Below are 27,106 nucleotides of genomic sequence, written 5' to 3'. Positions count from 1 at the left end.
GACATTTATTTCCGTGAGGCTCAGAGGCGGACAGATGAGAGGGGAGAAGAAATGCAACGTACGCTGGTAATGAATGAAGGCTCAGCTCTGGTGACGCAACACAAAGTTACCAGTGACAGGAGGTGTAAACCTGGATTATACTTCTCACACATGTGAACGTATCCTTACATCCCAGAGGACGATGGAAGAATAGGTCCTATCATGGCCAGGTCAGTAGATGAGGTCGACCTTGACTGTCACTGACTGACTAAAACCTTTACTGAAACTAAAACAGATGTTTGTTTTTTTAACTATATGTTAAGACATTTTTAAAAAAGCTGTAATATTACATAACAGTTCTTTTTCTGCATTTGAGTAATGCAATCCCGCCTCTGTCCTGAGAGGGTGCTGATTTTCGCTGAGGAAAGTTCAACTAATAATTCTGTAAAAAATGTTACAATTTCTTAGGTAAAAAGCTATTCTGTCCAACAGTGTAGGAAAAAAAATACACATTATGGGAGAAAACAAACTGAACTGTAGATATAGATTTGGTAAATAAATTATAATAATAAAAATCACTTCATTATCTCTAGTGCCTGTAAACCCATTAATGTGATTTCAGATTTTTGTTTAAAGTAAACCTGAAATCAGTTTAAGCAAAAATAAGAATCAGCATAAAGTCGAAATGGTTTATGACCATTGTTACCTCTGAGTGTTGCATTATTGACAATTCCATTAGAAGGTAGCATTTATTTATTAGGGTCATAGACAAGCAGGCTGTGCATCAGCACTGCTGTCTGATATAATTCACAACTTCAGGAGAGTGAGGTTGGAGCGGCTGCTGATGAAAACAAACTCACTTTTAACTGTGACCTGTTGCTGACAGAAAAAAAAATAACCAAGCAAAATGAATGGTCAGTCGTGTTGGTGAATAACAGACACTTGTATTTACAATGACCTCGAAGAGCAAACACCTTTCCCTGGTGTTGTGTTTATGTCTTCATGAAACTAACTACTACCTTTTACTACGGTAAATGATTTCTCTCTGCTGTAGTGTTTTCTCTTGCTGTGCTTGACTCATGCACACCCAGGGTTTACAAGACACCATGGCCTCTATTACCCTCTCCTCATGGGAGAGCCAAGGCTGAGGATGAGATCAGGAGGAGGGGAGAGGGCAGGGGGGGTGAGGCGGATATAGTGCTCAAGTGGGAGCATTTAGTCGCTTGAAATTGCTAGAAAAATACTTCTTTGGAGAAAAAAAAACGTCAAGTGGAATTGCAGGCTAAAAGGGTTTTCTTTTCTGTGAATCTCTGAGGACTGTGTGGCAGCACACTGCTGAATATCCAAGTCACTCTGTTTTCTACTTGAAATGTATCCTGATGTTTTAAATGGCAGGGGCACTTGAGCTGCAGGCTAGAGAAAACGTCAGCCTGTGAAGTAGAGGATGGTTGGAGTAGAAGAGATACAGAAACTGCATCCTCACTTTATTTAAGGGTTTCAGAGAGACACAGTGATCCTGGGTTTGAGTCCAGCTTGTGACCAGGTCCATTTTACATTGTTACAGAACGGCCAACTGGTGTACATTTATGACAAACAGGACTATTTCTGGTGGTCTTTTTTTTATATTTATTCAAAAAAATATATATATATTTTTTATTTCCATTTGTCATTAAATCATTTAGGATTTTAGTATTGCTTTATACATATTGTAGATATTTTAACTGATGTTTTGTTTTGGTATGAAACTGGGATTTGAGCCCCGCTGTGGACTTTTGGAACAAAAAAACCTTATAGCTTGAGTTTATATGTTTATAAATATATATATTCAGTTTATATGTTTAAGCCATGAATAGAAACACATACACAAATCTTGTAATGACTGCAGAAAGTCATCAAGTTAAATGTAATGACTACACATAATAAGACTACTTTCCAGTTTTAAAATAAAGCCTTGACACATTCAAGTCGTTCCAACTACTCTGAAATAACAAACATTAATGTTCGTTATTGTTATTGTGGACTTAATAACAGGAAATTAAAACCAACACAGTAATATTTTTTCTTTTCCTCTGTGTGAAGTTTGCAGATTCTATAAGACCATGCATCAAAATTCAAGGCATTAAATTCTGAATATTTTAAAGCACAGGCTCGGTGCCTGAGCATGACTTATTTTATAACAAGCAGCAACAAGTCGACTCCATACAGCAAGATAAGGAAATATAGAACATCTTAAATAAGAAAGAAAAATAAGGGCAGAGCTCTGAAACTTTAATTTAGTTTTCTCCTCACAGCGTTTTTTGTTGTCCCTATGCATGAGTAGGTTGTGTATTTATCCATGCCAAGTGTATGTGTGTGTCTGTGTGTGCACGACTTACTGATGAAATTTGTCTGGCCGGTGTAGATGGTGTACTGCAGCTCATAGGAGGTGACACAGAACTCATCCTCTGATGACCAGTGAACGGTGATGGTGTCGTGGGAAGCCGTGCACAGTTCTTCTCTGATGGACGGCGGGTTCGGAGCTACACACATGAAAGAACGACAAAGAACGACAAAAAAAGTTTGTCTTGTCAACTCAATGTCAACCCATTTTTTCACCGTTAAATAAAATAGGTGAGTTTCCTAACTGTTGCATCTTCTTCTGGTGACTGAAACCTCTTTGGTAGATGATTGTTGACGAGTCCCCACTCGCCCCCCAGCTACCACAATCACAGCTAGTGCTCTTGTAATCGTAATCAAAACACTGACACTTCTATTGAAACTTTTATCCTCATCTCCACTCTCACCTGTCAGGTAATCGAGTCCTTCTAAAATCTTCTTCTCTCTGGAAAAGTCCAGGGCAAAGTTGTCGTAGGCCTCATTCAGGTTGACATCTGGGATGAGTACCTGGGAGGATGCAGTCGCCATGGCAACCCTTTAAACAGAAGCAGTAAAGCAATGGGGTGAAAAAAGGGAAATTACACAGTAAGGGCAAAAACTTGAGGTTAGCCAAGAGGCCACACGAGGCTACGGGGGGAAATAGGGAGGAAGTGAGAGAAGATGAAGTTTGATGAAAATCACCTTTTCAAAAAAAACAAAAAAAAAAAACGTGTGTAGAGATAGGAAAAAGAAAAAAAGCTAAAGGAAGACATTGAAGACCAGTTTAAACAAATCCAGGAATCCAAGCCTGAAGACATCTAGAGTAGAGTTTCAGGTTATTAGCTGTGCCCAGTAAAAAAGAACATGGATGGAACATTTATTTTTTTCAATAAACATGAGCCTAGAGAACTTAGCAGCTGCTAAAAAAAAGCTCTAGAAAAATGCTAGTTACCGATCAATGTTAAAAATTAGCTAAAGCTAAAGACACCCCATCGTGACCATTTTAAGAGCTGTGTCTTGGGTTACATGCTGACTCTGAATGTTTTTTTTTCCAGCTTTGGGCCATTTTCTGTTTTGAGCACTGGTGTGTAGCAGGAGCCAATCTGATTGGACGTGCGGGGCTGCAGAGCAGATCATAAAGCAGCAGTAGAACTTTACACTTTAGTTTCTCTCAGTGAAGAGAAAGCCATCAATCAATAAGGCGCACAGACCTGTGAATTGGAATCCGGACCTAAAAGGATATGCTATGCTAGTTGTATAGATCTTGTGAAGGCCTTTGTCAGTGAGAGACTCAGGTGGGGAGACCTGCTGGTCTGCAGGAAGGAATGAAGGTTTCACAGCAGCACGAAGGGAAACGAGCAACCATGGATGATCGATGATTTTTCAAAGAGGCCTGACACTGACTGTAGGAGCTGCACAGGTTTAATATTAGTCTGATTTCAGCCGTCACCTCACTCTGAGATTGCATTGCGTAGAGGAACGGAACTTGTGGCAAGCATTTGATTAAAAAAACATATTTGTTCGGTCAAATTTGATAAAAAAAAAGTTTTACTGTGTGAAGCTGGGAACTAGATGACAGAAGTGATTACACCAGGGCACAGAGCAGAGAAATGAAGCACACTGTGCACGTGTGTTTACAGAATCTGAATGAGAATTGATTTGTGAGATGAGATTGACATTGGTGTATATATGCATATAGAATAAAAAAAAGATTGATTTAAATATGTAAAAGAAGATTGTTTTTTTTTCCATCCCATTGTGTTTGTTTGTACGCCACTTTTCTCACCTTTCTGCTACATTCCTGGCGGTCTGGAGGAACCGGGCATGGTCGTTCTCCTTCAGGCTCTGCTCAGCCTGTGTGATCAGGGCACTGGAACGTTCCAGACATTGACGACAGTTTGCAATCTGTTGAGCCAACTTTCGCAATTTCATCACCTGGAACACACAGGTAGAGTAGATGTGTTGAGACAGCAGCACTGACTTGTTTTCAATCCCGGGATCTGAGCCTGAAGGAAGAAGCCCTTACACAACCAGGGAGCGTCTTTCATTCATGTTAATGAAAATCTTTTTGTTTGTTGTTGTTGATTAATGATGATAATATCTGGAGGGTAAAAATGTGCTCACGGAAAGTCCTGTAACTCCATCATGCACGATAGGAGTGGGTGTTTTAGAGGACTTTATGACGTACATCCGCATCACAAAGTCAGGTCTTATTTCAGTAACTCGTCCAAGAGAGTTTTAAAAACAAATTCTGTTTATTAATTATTCTTTATTATTAATTATTATTTTTTATCAGCTTTTTAAATGTGATTTAAACACCCCCTCACCACAGATTTATTAACGTGGATCTCTTTTTTTTTCATTAGTCATCTTTCCTCTCTTTGCTGAGGAAAACACACTGTTCTTATTCCTGTTGGAGATGGTGTCACAGAACCCTGGCAGTGGGATGGTGGGCAGACTAACAATCAGGAGCCACACATGGCACAGGGGCAGAGTCTTCCACCTGATTTACAGCTCAGAAATATTACTCATGCACTTGGTGGCACTGCTTTCTCCTTTCAAGAACAATTAACTTTTGCATGTGTTTTTTTGGCCTGGAACTCTACGTCGTTGCTCACACACGTTCATTTGTGACTGGTTTGCATCTAAAGCTAGATGCTGTCAAGACTGGGACAAACTGACGCTGACAGGTTCTGACAGAAACATAACAGTCAAGTCTGGTCTTCCAGACTACAAAGAATGTATATAAAAAAAAAAAAATCAACTCTGACTTTTAGTCACTGATAGGGGAAACCTTAACTTAACCTTTTACACAGATACCAAATCAAACACTTGGGAGAACTGGGGTTAACACAAGACAAATTATTCCAATCTTCTATTCCCTGTCTTAGTTGTTATGCTAATACTACATCATGACACATTCAGACGGAGACTGCTACGAAAAGATGCCAAAATGCAGTAGAGAAAACTGAGACCTGGAAATGTGGCTGGAGGTGTAACAGGCCTATTAGCTTCATGACCTTATGAGTGTTCCAAATCATGGAGGAGCACTGGTGAAAAGCATAATTATTACCTGATAAAACAGCAGCCAGAACAAGATGTACAGACGGCTACTCGGAAATAAATGTGTCATGAAAATCCCTCTCACACTGTCTCCCTGTATTTGTGTGTGTGTGAACGAGTATTCCATTAAAATACAGCCAAAAGGGTTTCCAAAGCGTGGGTCCAAACCCAAACCACAGCCTTTGTAACACAGATTTCCCTTTCCTTGGTTTCACAGCTTCAGACGTTTTAGCACAGACGATGGCATGGGCACGATTCCCTGAGGTCGATGAATAAAGCTGAGGATTTTCATCCAATGACCATCCAACAAGCTGTGCACATCAATAACAGGTCACTGACTCATGTCAGGTTTCAGACCGCTAATACACACGACCACGGTTGCATTCCTGGTCGTTGGTCAATGTTTGTGCTGCAACATCACTTGCAGCTGAGCATACACAGGCCTTTGAGCAGCTCACAATTGAAGTCATCTATTTGTCTTCATGACGGATCATATCCTGATCCCTAAATAAACTTTCACTTAATGACCCTCTCCACAGTAAATCATGCAGGCTGCTTATGAGCTCCAGGACAGACTGTCAACTAAAGGTGAGGAGCAGGAGAATAAAGTGTAGACTGTTTCCCAGCAATCAGGAAGGAATGAACGGCTGAAAGATGAGTTCATCTTTCAGCTGTTTATTCAATCCTTCCAAATTTAGGTTTGGTCTTTGTTTTTATGGTCCTAAAAGAGAAATTTTGTCAACATGACATAAAATGACAAAAAAAAAAAAAAAAAAAAAAAAAAAAAAAAAATCAAAGTTGTACCTGTTTAGCTCACATGCTAAAAACAAAAACAACATATAATCACTATTTTTTAGTGACAACACTGCCCCTACTGGGCTACTTTGTAACTACATTTATAAAAAAATATTACTCCATTATAAGGATATTCACAGTATGAGTCTTTGGAACCCACACAGGCTGCCACAGAATGCGCCACTTAGTATGTTGTTGTTGCCACATAGGAGGCGCTACTGAGTATGTGGTTCTTCTGGGGATCAAACCCAGGACCTTCTGCCTGTAAGGCAGATGTTTAAGGCAGGCATGATAACTGCTCCACTATGGAACTATGCTAACTGCACTAGGATGTAGCTACACCATTAAAGGTTTCGAACAATGGATATTTGTTAACGCTAACCCTCCAGCTAGGTTAAAACTATACCTCAAAAGGTACTGAATAAAACAACACACACAAACACTGCAATTCTGACGTGCTGTTAGTATCAAAATGGAAGCCATTCACGCCCTAAAATATTTTTGCAAGCAATTTGGAGTATTGCAGATGGACCAGGGAGGAAATCTGTCACAGAGCCAAAAATTACAGCTGTCACGGACGACAGCCAGAGAGGAAACAATGCACCAATCAGTCATCAAGCCAATGGCTACAGTCAATGAAAAAGTGACCTGTCTGTGGACATCTGGCCAAACAGGGAGAATCGTAAGTAGATAAATAAAGTCATTTTGTCAGATTGCTGTGGGGAGACGAGGGAAGACAGCACTTTGAACAATTTACTGCAGACCTGGTTTAACGACAGCCTTTCAGGTCGAGCCAGGCGGCGGCTGGACAGATGTGACCGGGATCGTATTTTACCGGTGGACATACAGGTTCTAAGTTCTCCCACTTCAATCCCGTGTGGCCATCCAAATCCACACAATGTGAAAAGTAAGAAAGTCAACTCAACTCCATGGTTAGATTGATGTCCGATAGAACCGCACCAGACGTGAAAAGCTGCAGGTTACTTCAAGGTCAAACACTATTTGCGAAAAACTCCACGCTTTGGTGGCTCCTCACTCAGGTGCAAAAATTATTTTTGGCAATGCCTCAGAGTAATAGGAAACATCCTTCACAGCACCACACTGGGTCCTTGATGTCAAGTAAAATGAATGAATGAAAACCTTTTCAAGCTTCTGTTTACCACAGGACAGTAATAATCAGTGGTATCCCCTCAGCAACCCCTCCCCACCCACACTCCTTGTTTCTTGGCTGATAAAAAGCAAAGTGAGCTCAGAATCAGCAATTATATACAAACAAGCAGCATCAAGCCATTGGGATGTTTTGTTTAGTTTAGACAGGAAGAGATTAGGCCCGACGGCCACTTCTCCTTCGAGACAAACTCAGACTTGTTAAAAGAAGAACAGACACCTTCGCATTGTTTGCATCTGTTCTCCATGTTCACATCAGCATAATCCCAATTTGTTGTCTGTTGCAGCCACATTCAAGCACCTTCTCTCCGGTCCGGTGTTGTTGTCGGAGAAGTGGCAGCATTAGTGGTTTGTCTGAAAGCGTAATAGGACCTCCCAACTCCCACCTCCCCGCTCTTTTCTCCTCCCCTCTCCACCTGTCCTCTCCCCGTCTCATCACTCACATCCTTTTCTGGTGCTCAACATGTTTTCCCTCCATCTCCTGGATTCTCACTTCACTAACCTTTCCTCAACAGCCTTTTACCGGCCCAGACTCTCAGGAGTACGTGCTCTGCCTTATGTGAGTGATCACTGCAGACACACTGCTGTCCATCTGTCTGACTCTCTCACTCTCTCTCTCTCTCTCTCACATACACTAAAAACACTGCTTTTTGTGTCCGTTGTGTCCAGTACTTGAAAATATTTAATCACTCCACAGTTGCTTAAAACTCACCTCTGGGAGCCTGAGAATTTAAGTGGCTTGACCCAAAACTCGAGGGATACAAACAACATCCAACCAATCAGACGAGCTCATGGACAGAGAGTTGGATTCTCTGGAAATGGAAATGATCCATGAATATTCCCACTCCAGACCCCAGGTGTGTGATAAAAGTTCAAAGACTTTTTTTTGGCCTAAAATAGTCTGTGACTATTAAAAGTTAAAATGGAAGATTCCTCAGTCATGAAAGATGACATTTTCTCCAACTAACCAAGCCAGTCCAACAACCAACACCGTAACTTCTTAGGATTTGGATTTGAAGAAATTTCCATGGTAGTTTTTCTGGTACTGCGTTATGAGGTACAGCTTTACTCGTACAAACTAACAATGCTGTTGGGTCTTTTCTGTTTATCTCCCAGTCAGTCTGCCTGAACAAAAAAAAAAAAGGAACCAAAATCCACAATGACACACCTGTCCAAATATACCCTGTCCACAGTCCTCAGTTTGTTTTCTTGTATAAAAACCACTGCCTTCCTACCAGTGGACTGACCACTGTGACCCACAGCTCAGTTTTTAGATGGCGTTGGCAGCCCAGCTGCATAAAATGGCATCGGAACATAGCTGTTTGAACTCATGCATTATTAATGAACAAATGAAACGTGAATGCAGTAAAAAAAAATCCACATCTTATTTCATAAACCTCAAAATGCATTAATCAATATGTTTTATATAGACAATAAATCAGACGAATGGATGGTGTCAAATTGGCTTATAAAAACCACAGACACTTTCCCCCCAGCTCTGTATTTTAATGCAGCCTTTTAGCTTCTCCTCACTTATAGCTGTGGTCTGTGGGTACACATTATGATTCTCTTTTTACCACTGGAGTTACTGCTATTTCTGACAACAGATGGTATTTTTTTTTTACTGTGGGTTCTATGACTTTGGCAGCCATTCAAATTCACATCCTTGTCTGTCAAACAAGTAATTCACTGAATGTGGTAAAAATAAACGTCAAACAAATAACATATTTGGTTATGATTGACAGTGACCTTGTCGAAGGTCATCAGAACCCCTTCAAGGATGTTTGGAAAAATGGAGCCCAACCATTCAAGAAAAGCTGAATGATCAAAATGTATATTTTTTTTACTGAATGTGTACAAGTCAGTGTGACTCAAAGGCATACTGTAGAAGTGAATGGACAACACAAATGCTAATCCCAACTCTTTTAGGGTTCGTCTCAAACTGCTCATATTTTACCTTCGACTCCTTAATCTTCACAGCGATGACCTGCTTCCTCTGACGAATGATCTCCACCAGCTCATCGCACTCCTCCACCAGCTTGGCTTCATGCATGGCTGTGTTCACCTGGAGAGACAGAAACGACCCTCGGTTAAATCGCAAATAAAAAACCCCCAAACTTTTACCTCGATTAATCACAGAGTAGCCGTGGATTAATCATGATTGATTGAGATTAATCAGCAATATTACCCAGTCTAGACTGACGACTGCGTCAGTCACCTTGTCCGCCGTAGACTTATTTATTGCCCTGCACTCTGCTCTGGCCAATGATACATTGACAAAGCATAGATATGTAGGTCTTATTTTAGATTTTTTTGTTGCAAAAAGGTAACACCTGCACATCAAGAAGATATATTAGATGCTACATTTAAACTGTCGCCGCTTCTTCTCGAACATGTTAAATGTCAGTCTTTATTAAAAATGTAATATCTCCTGACACAGTGAAGATCACGAGGACAATAACATTGACATTGTAAAATAAAGGAATGAAAAGAACCTGAAAAGACGTTTCTTCTTGTGAAAATGTTTTGTTTTTTTTTTCTCTGTAGATGATCTGATTTTGGTCACAAATAAATTCAGAACCGAGGAACTTCTTCCCCAGCTCTCTGGGTCAGGCCAATGTTTCAGTGAATAGGGCAGTAACTGGAACAAGAAAGTTTACAAGCTCAACTTCATCACAGAGCAGCCAGGAGAAAATAATTTTCCATCAGGGACATTTGAAATATCACAGTGAAGACACTGATTACTGTTTCATTATGACATTTAATGCAAAGGTCACAGCTTATTGCAGAGGAAGACGCTTTATCACCAGCTCCTCCGCTCCCACACCACCACATTTTATTCAAAGAACAAAGTCAAAATGAAGAAGAATTGATCTTTTTCTTTTTTACTGTTATCTAATTTATTTAGGAGGTGTTTAAAGTGATGTAAGATTCCTTTCAGTACTTTTACTGGTTTAAAATAATTTCTTAAATTTTAGACGATTAGAAGATGTTACAGTGAGGGAATTTAATATATCATTATACACATTCATCCCTTTTATTTTGAAGTATTTCAGAGTACTGACTGGTTAGTAAACTGTACATAAAATCTATGCCGATTTCCTTTCATTACTGTACTTTACAACTTCATTACAACCTGCTGATCCACTTCAGCCTCATCATTCACACACACAAACACACACAAGCCAATATTAAATTCTTTCTGCACAGAAGAATCTCATGACTAAAGATCGATAATTACACAGAAGTAATGACTGAATTCTGTCCTTGTTTAAATCACATCAAAATGTTGCAGTGCTTCTTTTTGCCATGTTGTCATGATATCATCTACACTACTTCCTGCTACACAAACTCTGTCACCTCCTGCGACCCCCTCTCTTTATCAGTCTCTCCTCCAGTCGCAGTGAAATCAGAATGTCGATCTGTCACTGCTGTATGAGGAAAAAACAACCGCGGAGATTGAAAAAACTTCAGGACTTTTCAGCTGTAACTTATGACGTGAAAAGGTTTCTGACAGTCAGTGGGAGCTTCACTTCAGTGAATCTGTACAGAAAGACTGTCTGAAAGAAAAGTTTTACACAAACAACATCAATTCATGGTTGTTTATTTTGAGGTTATAAAATGATTTGAAATCTTAATCCAACGTACTCTCTTGGTTTTTAATCTCACGATAGCTGTGGATTCATTTCTTTTAATGGTGATGGTAATTAATCGTGATTAATCGAGATAAATCAGTTCCTTTTTTACGTATATTTCTGTAACAAAACAACATATGACAGCATGTTGATGTATGTGTTTTACATACGATTTTAAAAGTCACAAATCCAGATTATGAAATGGAAATATAAGCAAACATGTAACTCCAAATTTTGCTTCAGAGTCGGTGTATTTTAGTCATTGCCTGTTGTCAGACCTTAAGTTAAATCCTCTACAAACACATCCTGTTGTTAAAATGATATTTTAATCCCTTTGTGAAGCTCTTCTTTTTTCCTGTGTGTAAATAACAACGTGTAAATCAGAGACTCACTTCATTTTGTCAATACATCAGTACTCTTCAAGTACACAGTGGTAAGGTTTGCTGTACGTGTTGTCTCAGTAAAATCTACTGCATTGCTGTTTTCATTATTTATGTTTATTCCTGATAAATTTCCAGACTGATTTTTTAATTATGTTGCAACACTAAATCAGACCAGATGATGCTGCAGGTATTTGTCACTGCAACATGAATCAACATGAATTTAATTTCTTTCTTTTTTTTACACAGGAATCCAACTTCTGTTGTGATTTTTCAGACCCAAATAATAAATTAAAACACATGAGATGACAACGTTTCCAGACAAACAGCAACAACAAGTCCACAGAAATGGTAGAATAAATAAGATGGAATATTCCCAACAGTAAGAGCAACACTCATCTAAGCCTGTGCCATGTCAGATAACCAACATCTTTATGTCAGTGTTTAAAAATGAAAGGCTTTTACTTGTTTCTTAACTCCAATTTATATTAAAATGACAACATATCAGATGAGAACACACACATTGACTTCTTTACGTCAACATATTCTCACTCATATTGATTCTTTTTGTATCTCATTCACACTGCTGTGGTCTTGGCCAGAGCCTTGGATCAGATTGTAGGAGCAGCCATGCAGATACAGGCAACTAGCAAAAAAAACAAAAAACAAAAAACGATGCCAACAATTCATAACAGATATGAATTTATAAAACAAGCTCCCAAAATAAACTGTTTCCCCCTTCAGGACTGTCGTTCCGACCCGGCTGAGGACCAGTCTAGGATGAGAGCAGACGTCAACCTCTTGCACAAAACCCTCACGTCTAAATGAAATCCCGAGCCGATTTCTTTCCAACAGTCTGTGACAACTCCTTCTACATATCATGTGACCCGACATTTTTCCTGAAAGGACACCTCAGTCTGTGTTTCTGTTTTGTTATTTGTTATTTTTTTCTTTTCCTCAGTGCTCCCTCCCCCCTCAATGTCTCTCAGATTATGTCCTCAAAAGATGCAAGGACTCAGAGTGACAGTTTTATCTCCGATGTTGTCTCCAGATTCTGGGACACTTCCTGCAGATTTATGACGCCCGCATGGCACCTGGCACTAAAACAGGGGAAAAATGACTTTATGGACACGGTGGAGTACAAGACAGTTAGACAGCCAGACATTCATCAAGGACTTTATGTCAGAAAAGGTGATGATTGGAAATAGTTCAATGGTGATAAATTTCAACGCTGGCCAAAAGAAATGGAAGTTGTTCACATCTGAGGCTGTTTCTGTAGTCGTTGTCTCTTAGTTTATCTATTATCTGTTTTTCATTGGATTGTTAAATAATTTAAACTAACTCTTACACCATGGATGTTTTACAGAACTGACTGACCAATAATAAAAAAATAAATAACTCAGCATTAATATCTGGCCTCTTCAAACAGAGGCCTGTGGGCCACATGTGTGCCAGACACAACCTCAGAGTGGTCCAGTCTATAGTCATTTAAGAGGCCAGTTGAACAGACCACAGATGAAGCACACTGTAGTGTAGCAACAACAAAAAACAAAACAATCCATCACTTGTGTGGAATTGTTAGCGGTTTATGCTACATAAACAAATCCTGTTCAAAGTCTGTTTACCTTTGCTTGAAATGACAATTATAGTTGGTCAACAAAAATGTCTGGTCCAGTTGACTATCTTAGACAGTCTGGTCAAACCAAATTCAACAATGAAGATTAAACAGTTGGACGTATTGGTTACTGGTTTCAGGTTGAGAAGTTGACGTCCTGGACAATTAAGTCCACAAGAAAAATTGGATTTTGTGCCAGGGAATGTACTCTACTGTAGTGCATAAGTGATTGTTTAGTAAAAAACCAAAAACATCTGACTTCTTTTGCTCATTAAAAGAGGACCTCAGACAGTTTAATTTATATCTATTTTTTATCTGAACAAAAACAAAGTGTCTCTCAGTACCAATGAAAATGAAATCTCATTATAAGTTGGAAGAAAAACGACACCAAAGGAGTAACAAACTACTCAGTGAGCTGGAAGAAGAGCCACATGACTGCTGATCATGTGGTATCAAATCATTATCAAATATGGGAAATAAAAATCAGATCTCAGTGTTCTGGCCACAGGCTGCCTCGTGCAACTGTTGAGACAAAATGGATAATGACTCCCAGTGAATGGCTTTCATAGGACGATCGATGGGAAGTGGATTTTATGAGTTTTATTTCCTCGGCCGGCCACTGCGAGCAACTACTCTGTTTTGTTATTTCCGTTAATCTCACACCCCCTGCCAATATTTAAAAAAGATAAATTACAATATCATGACATACTGTAATACTGTACAGACAGGTGAAGAGAGCTGAAAGAGTGCTGACCCTTCAGCCACACGTACCAGCCACATAGAAATACAACAGAATTACAACGACACAGTAGATATCAGGAGAGAGTCACTGAGAGAGAGAGAGAGAGAGAGAGAGAGAGAGAGAGAGAGAGAGAGAGAGAACTGAAACCAGGGATTATGAAGCACTGAAGCCATATTCACTCAGGCCATTCCTGCAGTACACACAGATGGATCATTAGTGCACAAACACACAGAGACACTGGCTAATGACTCACAGCCTCTTGTCCAATCAGAACCCAAAAGCCCCAAAGGCTTCGCTCTGATCTCGTCTAAGATAATGTTTAAAAATAATTTCACGATCAGTGCTTGTTTATAATAAAAAAAAGATGCATTGGTGATTAGTCATGATTAATTGTGATCATTATTAATCCAGATTAATCAATGTTCCATGATGGAATTATTATTACATTGTACCATAAAAATAAAGCAAATTTAGTTATAAAGTAAAAATATACTTAGGTATTAGGTATAACTTTATTATTAGGTAAGTATAACTCAAACATTGTATTTGTAGAGACCATATGGAGGTGGGAGGACGATGGAGTTATTGGATATTCACTGCACTTCACTCTGCATGAGCTCTAAAAAGCATCAACTTCAACTGTGAAACAGTAGGTTATGGACAGTGAGATGACAAACGGCACGGAGCTAAGGATCACCCAGAATGCATCTGCTGTATATGTTAATGGGTTAGTGGAGAAGAGGAAATGAACGGAAAAAGAAAATACAGAGGCTTACTACTGGTTCACTAACACTTTGTAAAAATAGTTGTATAGTAGATTTTATTTAATCCCAGACTGAACTTTCAGAGGATTTTATTTAATCCCAGACTGAACTTTTTGTGACTGTATGTTTTTTTTAAAGGCTTGACTGATGTACCTGCATCAGTCACAGTATAACAAAGTGGACTTTTTCATGGTATTTCCATTAATTTACATTCCTGAAGAAGATATCTGGTGCTTGTTGGTTAAATCTCAAAATTTAAGTTACCAACTGAGACATGAAAAGTTCCATTCTGGTACAAAAGTGTTTTCCTGAACTCTTTTTTTTCGTGACATCACAAGCTTCAGAGTTCTTGAAGTCATTAGAGGAACAGAGTTGACAAAGGATTAAAGGAAGACAGAGACATGGAAACAGTGCTGGTGGAGTAGACGTGTGTAGTCCAGGAGTCAGCTGATGGCCAAGTGTTAACAAGCAAAGTTTGACGTGTGCTGTGAAACTCCTTGAGCAGTGCAGTGATGTGGCCCTAACTGGGCTGACTGAAGTCACTTGTCATTTTCTGTTGGAACCTGATGTACAGGACGGACACTGAGCTGAGACAAGAAAGGAAAAAGACACTGACGTCAAATGTGGCATCAATTAGAACCTGAAGAATGTCTCTGACCAAGACAAAGGAATAACTGTTGTTAGCTGCTGTTGTTTTGTCTTTAATTGTATGAGTGTAAATCGTGTTACATGTTGTGAAGTGACTATACAGAAACATTCATTTCTCTCTCTGTTGTCTTTAATTATCCAGTCACTACTCATGAAACGGCTGTTTACAATGAATGTTTTCAAAAACTCGGGTCAGTCACCGTGACGTTTTAGTCTTTTTAGTATTTTTTTTTTCCTCAAGTGAAACCCAACAGCCACAGCTCTGGGGAGAAAAGGTCAGCTGACTTTGAAAGACACGTTTATATCAACTGACCTGGAGAGGAAACAACACTGGGCTTCAATGTTAGGTTTGCTTCCATGCTAAGAGAGTGTTTCCCAAACTTTTTCTTCTGGGGATTCATGCTTTAAAAGTCACAAACATTTGTGATCCAAATCAATAGACATTATACATAAACTCCTGAGAAACATGATGTGAGACGACACCAAAAAAAAATCTTGCAACCCACCTGAGGGTCGCGACCCAGTCTTTGGGAATCAATGCTCTACCATATGAGCTAATCTCCCTGCTACAACTACTACCACAATTACTGTATATCTGAAAAAGCAGCATTTTTTTTTTACTAACATATTTTTCTTGTATCTCAATCGCCAACATTTAATTAGCTACACGCAAAATAATAATGATGTACTAGTACTAGTACTCCTGGTACTAAACTACTGTAAAAATGAGACGTTTCATTCCAGAGTAAGTGAGAATCCTGCATATCTTTCCTTAAAGACAGTGATATTTTTGTTATCATAGATAATCAGAATGTCAGAGCAGTGTTTGCCTACAGTCACACACCTGACATTGAAATTGAAATGAGGCATGACACTTTTCAGTGACACCACATGAAACCTGAACCCATCACAATGAAATTCTTAAAAACGTTGAACAGTCAGGATGTCACTTGGCACAGCGACAACTTCCTCCCACCCTGCAGCAAATATTGTCATAGAGAGAGAGACGTTTGCTAAAAAAGGACACATCCTACACACCGTCAAGTCAAAACATTTTTATTTTTTTCCCAGGCTCCATCACGGCTGTCTGCGCTGACACACTGGAAGCTGATTCACACATTGTTTGATTACTGTGCCCACAATACAGTGGGGCGCAAACACAGGAGACAGGAATGCAGGTCGCGATCAAACTCCTTGAGAGATTTCCTACTTCGAACATAATGTCTGCGCAACAATTTCCATTTCTAGTTTGACTTCTAATTCCGTTTGTTTGTGCATTTTTCTGCTTGGTAACCATCAACAACCTTTCGTATGACTTTGCTCATCCTCACAACCCACAACCCACTCTCTCCCTCACATTTACATTTCACTTCACTATTTCCTTTCATGTCCTCCTACTAGATGGAACAATGTTCTCTCTGTTCCACCTGCAGATCAGCCTTCTTCTAGCCACCCGTGGAGGCTAACACACATCATATGAACTCATCTTGAGTCAGTTTACTCTCATTTATTGATTAAGTTACTACTTGGTGGTGACATCATAGTACACTGGCCACTTTTTAATGTTTGCTCTAATAACGGTGGGCAAAGAGCTCTTGCAGCTTTATGTAAAAAAAAAAGCATCATTTGCTGCTGTTTTTTCTCAGTAGCAGGCGACCAGGAAAAATAAAACACCTTTATTTCCGCTGGTTTCTGTACGTAATGAATCACAAAGTGATCATTTGATTTCATCTGGGGCGAGTGGCTGCATGAATCGTGCCACAAGAGTCCCACAGTGAAGTCCGTGGTGGCTAATAACAAATGAAGTGCACACAGAGTAATGGCTGCACCAAAGTGCATTTGTCCTCAGAGGCTATTACTGTCAAATTGTTTAGAGGAATGATGGGAATTATTAAAAGTGCAGATGTGTGTTTTTCCCCTTTCTCTTTGTATACACACTGTTTAGAGCTGCAGCAGAGACAACAACCAGAGACGCCTGAACGTTCGCACTCTCCGGCCGGATTACTGCAGCTCTGCCTTTAAATCACAGCAGGAGCCCGGGAGGTCAACAGTGACAAGACTGGCTGAGGTGTAATTTTCTGCCGACAGGTACGGGTTCATGTTGGGATACTGAAGAGCAAACATTTCTCCAAGGTTGTCACCGGACTGAAGCAAGTGAACTGTGAAGAGTTATGAGCTGGTGACAAGTCAAATAAAGCTTCCACGTGGAAGATGTATGTCCTTTGACAGATAATCTTATCGGTTTGGACTCCGGAGCATAAATTTCTTGTATGGGTGATGCTACAGAGGATTAAATTGTTGAGTGGTGGAGCATCAATTCACCCTAATGATATTCAACAATGTGAAGACAGTAAACAAGGACTGAAACTTTAAAAAAAATAAAACACCAGTTTGGTTAAGGCGTTGATCTTTTAAGGGCAATAAATGTGGGTTGACGATACAGTGGAGCGGTGCAGTACTATGGTAGCCTCTCAAACATTCAAAAGTTCTTCTCCAGTGCTGCTTTTACATCAGATTTTCAGATGAAAACAGAGATGTTATTTCATTTGTTGCTACTCTGTATTTCTTAAATCATTTGACCGACAGTGATACACGCTGGGTGATAGGATTTCATATGCTGATATGTTATCTAATACCCAAAAAAAAAACAATTACTTCCTCATCTCTCCGCTCTCTCTTTTTTTTTTTTGCAAACGTGCACAGCAGGAAACAATGTCTTAAAGTAGGGATTTTCAAAGTGTCTGACTTAAATTGTTGAAACCGCCTGTCTTCGAGAAGTATTTTAAAAACAAGATGGCAGGAAGATATATTTGTGCTGTATCTATGATAGATAGACAGACAGATAGACGGACAGACGGACAGACGGACGGGTGGACGGATGGACAGACAGACAGACAGATAAATAGACAGACAGACAGACAGATAGATAGATAGATAAACTTACTTCAACTTGCTGGCAGATCTGGATCAGTTTAGCCATTTGGTTTTCAAGTTCACTGTTCCTCTTCACCAGGTTGGTCAGGTTATTCTCCAGGGTTTGCTAATCAGAGGGATGATGAAAGAAGGGGAAGAGGAGGATGCAGCAGGAGAGGAGAAAAATGAGACACAAATTAAATTCATTTAAATACATGTGCATATGACAACTTTGCATATTTGTGTTTATACCAGAACAGATTAAAATTAAAAACATAGACAGATGATTTTATTATGGCAGTGTTTTCTGAGACAATCTGTGTCACAGGATGTATTTGATAAATAAAATAAAGGTATATATTTTTTTAAATCACTCCTTTTATACAATTTGTGCAAACAAACACAGAACAAAAAGAGTCACAAAGTTGTGACTATGTTAGTCATGAATGACATTAATGGAATGATAACAATGACTCGAGCAAAAAAAAAGTCTCAGGCCTAGGAGATCAAAAATATTGCAGCTAGTGGTCATAAAGGATCTGCATAAGTTTCACCCACTGCACATATTGAGTTGCGTTTGACTAAACAGGTCCAGTTTTATACAGGGTGTTAGTAAACTGAAACTAGAAGATCATTAAAATTAATTATGAATATTTTTTGGGATATTTATGTTTGGTGTTGTGCTGTAGGATTTTTTTAAAATTATTTTAAAGTAAAATATTTAATTAGTAGTTTTGTTTGAGCTTAGCTGTTTACAATGCAAACACACCTGACCTAGTATCTATTACTTAGATATTACTTATAAAATCATCCTAGTGAATGCCTTTTTGCAACTATAAACAACACTCGATCATGACGCCAGGGCTGTTTGCCTAAATTAAAAAAAAAAAAGACACAAACCCATATAAATGAACTAACCCAAGCAAATGAATGTTACTGATAATGAAAATGAAAACAAGCGACAGCAAGCCAGAAATAGAACAAACATTCAAAGGAAATCGAATTAACGACGGCAGCGGCGATGATGGGCATCAAAATGATGACAACAATATCCACAGCTGCATGGAGAACGGCACAACAAGGCAGCAGACAAGTGGTGGCTGTTTGAAGTGCGTCGACTCATGCAAGTGAAATAGGGGTGGGGTGGGGGTGGGGTTCTGGACGAGCACCTGGCCACTGACAGACCATTAGTCTTGCTTTTCAGCACCTCTTCTAGTCGTCCCTCAGCCTATATTTTCTCCATCTGCCCTCTGTCTGTTTGCCTTTGCAGCCTCTTCTTAATGTCTCTCTCTCTCTCTTTCCTTCCTGATGTCCCTCTCCCTGCATCCCTACCCTGCTCTGGCTGAGATGTCTCTACCTGTGTGCTGTCGGACTGTGACCTAGCTGAAGGAAGAGGTGAGGAGGAGTGGGTGGAGTAAGAGGAGGAGTTGGATCGGATTGGTAAATGCAGCCTGGAAACTCACCGCAGCACTTGTCTTTGAAGCCTCCAGTACTGCATCTGACACTCTGCCCGGGCTCACCTGATAAGCCTATGAACACACACACACACACACACACACACACACACACAAAACCACATAAACGCCCATGTCAGTGCAGACGTAAAGACACACACAGGACAAGCCGATGACACAGCGTCTGCCACCTGAACACAGAGGAAAACTCACTCATAAACTTGTCACCCCTCCCTCCCTCCCTCCCTCCCTCCTCCCCCCGCCCGCCTCTCTCACTGTCTGGGGGTTTCTTTGATGCAAAAATGACAGTGTGACTCTCCTGGCCTGTTCACATGTGTCCATCAATGTGATGTTTCTGGGACGTGTGTGTGTGTGTGTGTGTGTGTGTGTCAGACAGAACCTATGACATAGTTTGGAACAGAACATCGGTGAAAGGGGACAGATGGGTCATTAATTAGCAAGCTGGAAACCAAAATGATTAATACATCTGAACACAGCTGCCTCCCGTGGGTACGTAGACATGCTCGAGTGAGTGTGTTTGTCTGAGTCACTTACTAATCTGCTCTGGCTGCGTTACGTCACCTGACGGGGCCTGTCAGCGTGCGTTTCTATTTGTGCATGCATGTATCTTCCACATGCTTGCATTTGTAGCCATATAAACTAAATCACCGGTGCAACAGAGTGTGTGCCCCGCCCCCCTTCTTTAAATGACCACGTGTAGATTAAGCTTCGCCTGATTTGCACTGACTGCAGTTATGCAGCTTGGGCCAAACAAGCGAGGAGAGGGACGCAGGAGGAAAAGGGCGCAGATCAGCGGTGAAGAGCAAACTCATTAAAAACACACAACAGACATCAAAGATGGCCAGAGCCACGGAGGAGACAGAGAAGGATGTGGATAAAAGGGGTGGAGATGGGTGGAGAGGGAGGGTGCCAACAAGTCTTGGCTTGAGGCATGGAGTGAAATAAGACATGGGTAATAGTCTGAGGGAGGAGACGTTTACTATCTCTGTAGGAAGCTACACATATACTGCATGTTCTACTCCCATGTCAATGATTCCATTATGTATTAGCAGGTTATATCTACAGACTAATGTTAGAGCTACACCAAGTTACATCATATGTTTAGCTTCAATTTAGATTTGGATACATTTATTGTTATACAGGTATAGTGCACAAAAGTGAACTCGCAATATAAACCACAGAATCAAACAAAAGTAATCCTGCAGTAATCCTATTTTTTTTTTTTTAAATTACCGACCCTGATTTTTGCAGGTGGTTTAATTGAAATGTTTAACTAAAAATAATCAAGTCAAGCTCCAGCAAGACCTGGAAGTCTTACAAAACATATGTATTTGGTGTATTCAGTATTTCTGTGGAGTGAGTATTTTACATTTACATATTTAGCAGATGTTTTTATCCAAAACGACTTAAAAGAAGATTTGTTTCCCATGTTGCAGAATCAGTTTATCTAAAATTGCACTTTCAGCACCTCCTGTAGGAAAGGTTGGGAAAGCTTCACGTGGAACCTTTGCGTTCTGTACCTTTAAACAGTAAAGAACAGAGTTGGCCCACACGTCCTGGGTGTGTAGTTTATAGCCCACAGAAATAATTATTGGCATTGGTAGTGATCCAGTTCCATTAAAAAATTGTGAGGCTTGCAGGATAGAGAAGTGTATTGACACTGTGATCTAGTGATATGTAAATGTCCAGCAAGGACATTTGAGTTATGTTAAGTTTAAATTTCCAACTTCTACAACTGAAAAGTGCAGCCATAACATTTTCAAACACATCGATAAGTTAAATTCTGTTCATTTGCATGAGACGTGGCTGAGAAACATGAATGAGAGTGAGCTGAGTTAAGGATAAAGGGAAGGAAATTGAATTAGATGATGTTAAAGTTCCAACAATACAGAGAGGAGGAGAGTGAAAGAGACGAGAATGACAAATTACATGTCATTTGCTGGAGGCATGTGCTGGGATACAGTGTTATTAGCATAAGGTAATGCCATCCATTCACTGGCTTAGTTGGAATGTGACATGTCATGAGAGTGGGCCAGAGACGGAGGGGGCTGAGTTCTACTGAGGAGGCCAGTGTGGAGGAACACCTCCAGTCTGTCCGACCCTCTCCTGTCTCCTCGGTGGCTTTCTTCTGCCTTGTTATCTGTCTTCCTGCCACTCGCTCTCTTTTTTCTGCCTCCATACTCTGACTCCTCTTTTAATAACCTCACCCCCCGCCCCCTCCCCTCTGTCTCCAGTCCTTATTCTGTCCACAGGCTCAGTTACAAGTGCAGCTGCTGACAGCCCATCACCTTGTGTTAGATCAACACCTCCTTATCTGACTTCATAGTGTTGTGATATTCCTAGTCCGTGTTCTTTGGTACAGCCAATTCAATTTCTTTAAAAAAAAATAAAGAGGTTACATTCATTTTTTTTTACCTGGAGATAGTGGATACCTAAATAGCATCTTTATTAAGCGTTCCATTAATTAACTTTAGATCTTTAACATTAATTTCCATTTTTTGTTATGGAGATTTCAGTTCAAAACCAATAACACAAGTATACTAACTCCAACCCAGCAGGTGGCAGTAATGAAGCTAGAGTTCGTTGTCGAGCCACGAAAAAAGGGAAACAGGATGTACTGAGTCTCTGCAGAAGAAGGTTTGGTGAATTTTATTTTAAGTTCTACATAAGCAGCTTGGATTAAATGTTTGTTTACAACAGAGTTCTTTTTATGACTGCAGTATTTCAACACCTAAAAGTTTTTGACGTGTATGTCTATTCATGGATTAAGTATAAAATGTATTTGAAATAAAATGAGGCAAATTGGTGATTTATGATTAGTTTACTGCAAGCCGTGTAATTGTCCTACATTTATGCAACATGGTCCTCGCTGTAGAGAAGCAGAGAAGAGCTGTCCCAGGGGTAAATAAAAAGATCCTGTGGTAATGAAAACAATATCTTACACATTCAGGTGAGTGTACGCTCATAAAAGCCTCATCAAAAATGATGTCCTCCTCCTTACACACCAAGAGAACGGCAATTGGAAATATCACCTACATCTGCCACTGTGTTGCCTTTACAATAAAATAAAATAAAATAATAATAAAATAAAAATATTACTGGCCTGTGATCGACAAACTCAACAGTACTGCAGCAAAACTAACAAGTTGCTACACAACTGTCAGCTGGACAGAAATTAATGGAACACAAACTGTGACGAATTAGCAACAGAAACAACAGAAAGATGGCGACATTTTACACATGTCTGGTTTGTTTTCATCTAAGTTGTCCTCAACTATTATTGAAGCCTTAGAGGCTACATGCTACTAGAGTTAGCAGTCCAGTTGGAGACAAGTTGTTGTTTTGACACAACACTGTCCATAATTAATGTATTTGAACACTCACAGAAGAAGGGACTGCAGCTTTACGCTGATCATCAAAACCTTGAAACCTTGGGATTGTTCTGATATCAAAAATGCAACTGCTCTCAAAACCAATATGGAACACAATCTCCTGTGGATGACCATCTCACTTTGGGGAAAAAAAAAAATACTTGTATGTAACTTCAAGAGCTTTTATTGCTCTGTGAAAAATTAGTCAAAGAAGCAAAAGCGAAAGTAAGAAAAATAATCTGAAGAAACTTGAGAACAGAAAAAACAACGTAGACGACAAAAAAAAAAAAGCCTCAGTTACCAGCTGCTGTGAGTCTTTTCACAGTGACGATGTCGCTGTAACACAAGCCTTCTGAGAAACTGGGTCTTTGTCTGAGGGTAATAATCCAAAGGGGCAGCACTCTGGGGACTAAGGCACTGCAGTGGAGTTTAACACATGAGTAATCATCATCATCCACTGGCTGGTTCACAAATAACGGCATCAAAAACATCCTGGTTCACAAATAACGGCATCAAAAACAAAGCCGTTAATATATGAACACAGTTAATAAATAATTATAAACAATATGGAGGCAGTGACTCTGAAAAGGAAAAATAACATGAAGACTTGTGAGCTATAAGTCATTGTGTAAATGCTGTGGGGATCTCTGAAGGCAGACAGGAAGTGCTCACCTTCATTTATAAATCTTCAGGGAGGATTTAAAAGATACTGAGGAGAAACAAAAGAGGAGACGCACAGTATTACTGCCCCACTCACCCAGTCTGATGGACTGAGCTCCACAGATCCCACCTGTCTTTTGTTCTCAATACTGATTAAAGACAAGTATACTTTTAAGAGGACATAAATCCAACACTTATCTACTTTTTTCCCTGGCAAATAAGGGAGGATTTGAATGGAGGCGACCTCTTCCTTGGTTTTATCCATTTATCTTCTACCAATTAATCCTTTCAAGCGTCGTGGGGGTTGGGGTGTGGGGGCAATCCCAGCTTTGGCCGAGATCGGGGGTGTCACCAGTCCCTCACAGACAGACAACCAACCATTGACATTCACATTTATACCTGCGGTTTATCAATGAGGTCAAACACAAGGCCTGAGATTGTCATTGGACAGCGGCCTGGTTTGTAGGATTTAGTTTGGAAGATTATCTTTTGTGAGTTTTTAACTTTGGTGTTCATGGATGTTAGTTGAACTTTAAAAATATCCTGTGATAATGGCAGAAAGGAGGAATCCGTCCTACTTTATTTTCTAGGTAACAATTGAATGTGAAATATATAACACACATACATGGAGTATGTTACAATATCAGGAATATGAAACTGGACTTTGCACAGAAATGTTCTTTTGTCAAATAATCTATTTCTTCCCCATTGTGTAAGAAAAAGCCAATTTTTCTGCAGCGCTGCATCTGTACACGTTCACTCAGTTCTGTTCTCTACATCAATTTAAAAAACACTCTCACTCTGAATGGCAGCAGCAGCAGCAGCAGCAGCAGCAGCAGCAGCAGCAGCAGCAGCAGCTCACAGTGCAGTCTATTACAGAGCACAGGTCTCATCATCTGAGTCGTGTGCTGTGCGGCTCATAGCGAACGCCTGTTATTGATGTGCGGACTGTTCCACAGAAGATGATATCATTAGGCAGACGCTGCTAGCAGTGAGCTTGATAAGAAATGTTCTTGTCTCTGAGATTCAAGCTGCAGCCGACCACTGTGAGTCCTGACTGAAGGCATTACCATCCACGCAGTTCCACCTGGGTGCTTCATGGAGATAGTAGTACAGTACAGCTGTCACTGCGTATCAGTACAGTTCTCAATAAGGTGTTTAGGTGAGAGTACCGCCGTGTGTATTTTTAACATTAATAACACACAGATTTCCACACTTCTCATGATAGTAGCTGTCTATGCAGGGGGGGGTGGTGTTCACATTAGGTGTCTAGTTATTTTTGTATAATGTAATTCAGTTTTTTACAGATTTTTACAGTATATATGGTTGTTTTTAATAACATGCTGATCTTAGTTTTGACGTCAGGTAACATAATTCTGGACAGACAGTGTATAAACAGCATTATTTAAATCATTACCTCAGGCACGGTTTATGGATTGTACCGTATTTTCCGGACTATAAGTCGCACCTTTTTTTCATCCTTTGGCTGGATTTGCGACTTATACTCAGGTGCGACTTATATATTAAAATATGTAATTTCACGTTTGTTATTTCCACACTGACAGCTGCTAGAGGGCACTCTAGGCTTGTGCACCAATATCTGCTGCTCGTGTACGACTGAAAATTTACATGTTATTTTTACCTGACAGCAACTACAGGGAACTCTAGCTGGCTGGTGTGACTTATACTACGGAGCCACTTTTATATGTATTTTTTGGCTGGTGCGACTTATAGTCTGGAAAACACGGTGTATATATATTGTGTTTTTACTCCCTATTACCTTTACCTGCTCATACTACTTCAACCAAATAAGAGACAAGACCAGAGGACACACACACACACACACACAGCGCTGCCCTGCCGCACTGCCAACAGACTGCTGACAAAGAGTGATTTCACATCAACAGGGGAGAAACTCATCTTCAGCACCCGTCCAAATCATCTCACACTTACTTCTCTAACTTCATCTCTGACTGCCTCAAACTGAATCCATCCTGTCTGTTTTGGTCACTAGCTATTAAATATCTCAACATTTTCGATTCTGCCACCAGCGTCTCGGCCTCCTGTCTTTTAGACACAGCCACTGTCTCCAAACAAACATCATAAAGTTGCACTGCCGTCAATTTTACCTGTCAGTCCTGCTGCATTTCTCTTTTCTCAACTCTTCTCTTTTTCTTTTCTTTTTTTTACCTCTTTTCAGTTAGACAGTATAAAGGAAAGGTTAATCAGTTTAAAATAGACACTATAAAATCTGTCTGCTCTGCTTAAATGGCTATTTGGTGATTTTCTATGAGGTTAGGGAATTCTCTTTTGAAAATCCTGGTAATCTATCCATTAGATGTAGAGTTTGATTGAAGGACCAGAACAAAGGAACCTGACCTTCGTCCACACAATTGCTTTCAGCAATTCCTTGACCCCATCATCTCTGACAGTACCTTGTAGCTGACCTTTATCTCTGACCTCTCTGGGATGCTGTACGAGTACATTTCCAATGCAAATTTCCCGGCAGCATTAGACTAAGTGTTTTGGCGTCCTCCTCCCGGATTCTTGGCTCATTATTCTGCAGTGAACGGTCAGGCATCACTGTGCTGTGGACTGGTGCAGTGGTTACATCTGCCCGAATCTTTAAAGACACTTCACACCATATTATTTTGGCCTGTGAAGAAAAGTCGTGGTCATTGGGAAAGACACAGCCCAGCTCATTAGCTACAGTTTCCTTGGCGTATTACTAAACAAGCGTCCTTTGCATTAACCTCCAAGAGCAGCAGCTTGAGGCGTGATGACTTTCACCGACCCTCTCTCCGTTCCTTTCAGAACAGATTTTTAAATTCATAAATTCATTTAGTTAAAAAATGGCAGCTGAACCAAAGAGTAGGGACGTCATCAGAGAGAGAGAGAGAGAGAGACAGTGGGAAAAAGAAAAGAGGAAGAAGAAAAGAAGGAACACTCTGAGCACACTGCCAGGTTTCTGACTATAATATCAGAGCACCTCTAATGGCTGGCTTGTTGAAAATCATGACATGGTTGTTCATTTTTGTCCCATCTTCCAAAACAAAGTAAGGCAGAAAGCAGCATGATGTGTCTGAGTCATTCTGTCTGATGGTCCTGCTGTAAAACCAACTGCTTTTGGATTTTAAAACCTTCTGACAAACGAAGATTCTACATCTGATCTTTATCTACAGACAAAGACAAAAGGCAACCATTGTGTGTTTTGGTGATGTTCTGGACATTAGCCTGACACTTTCAATGTTAGCTCTTTTTAGCATTAGCGCTGTGCTGTGTAAGATCAAAACAACCAACGTGCTGCAAATCACACAGGAAAAACCTTAATGAGAGTTTATAAATGTCAAATGGCAAAATGGCATCACTAGCACCATATATATCACACATTATTTCCATTTGATTTAATTAGCTTGAAAAGCACTCACTATTTTGCTGTTTTGTTGTAAGCCTGGGTTTCAAAAAAATAAAAAATAAAAAAACGATTTCTTGGCAAAAACGGTCCTGGCTTAGAAAAAGCTTGGCACGAAACCCGCTGCAGCAA

General features: G+C 40.0%; 1 protein-coding gene across 4 annotated transcripts in view; it reads right to left on the bottom strand.

The window, feature by feature from the left end:
• The window catches only part of mid2 (midline 2), a 119,145-nt gene that overhangs the window by 16,523 nt on the left and 75,516 nt on the right, over nt 1-27,106 (bottom strand). For 3 of the 4 annotated variants that reach the window (XM_008326697.3, XM_017039563.2, XM_008326696.3), the window contains 6 exons: nt 19,520-19,585; nt 18,088-18,183; nt 9,317-9,424; nt 4,121-4,269; nt 2,763-2,890; nt 2,355-2,498 (listed from right to left, as the gene is read on the bottom strand). In XM_008326697.3, coding sequence (XP_008324919.1) covers nt 2,355-2,498; nt 2,763-2,890; nt 4,121-4,269; nt 9,317-9,424; nt 18,088-18,183; nt 19,520-19,585 — 691 coding nt within the window. The remainder of the gene's footprint in view (nt 1-2,354; nt 2,499-2,762; nt 2,891-4,120; nt 4,270-9,316; nt 9,425-18,087; nt 18,184-19,519; nt 19,586-27,106) is intronic. The other variant, XM_025063026.1, reaches the window with a different exon arrangement.

The sequence above is a fragment of the Cynoglossus semilaevis genome, chromosome 15 (assembly GCF_000523025.1).
Source record: "Cynoglossus semilaevis isolate Cse_v1.0 chromosome 15, Cse_v1.0, whole genome shotgun sequence".
NCBI lineage: Eukaryota > Metazoa > Chordata > Actinopteri > Pleuronectiformes > Cynoglossidae > Cynoglossus > Cynoglossus semilaevis.
This window is presented reverse-complemented; position numbering and strand designations above follow the sequence as displayed.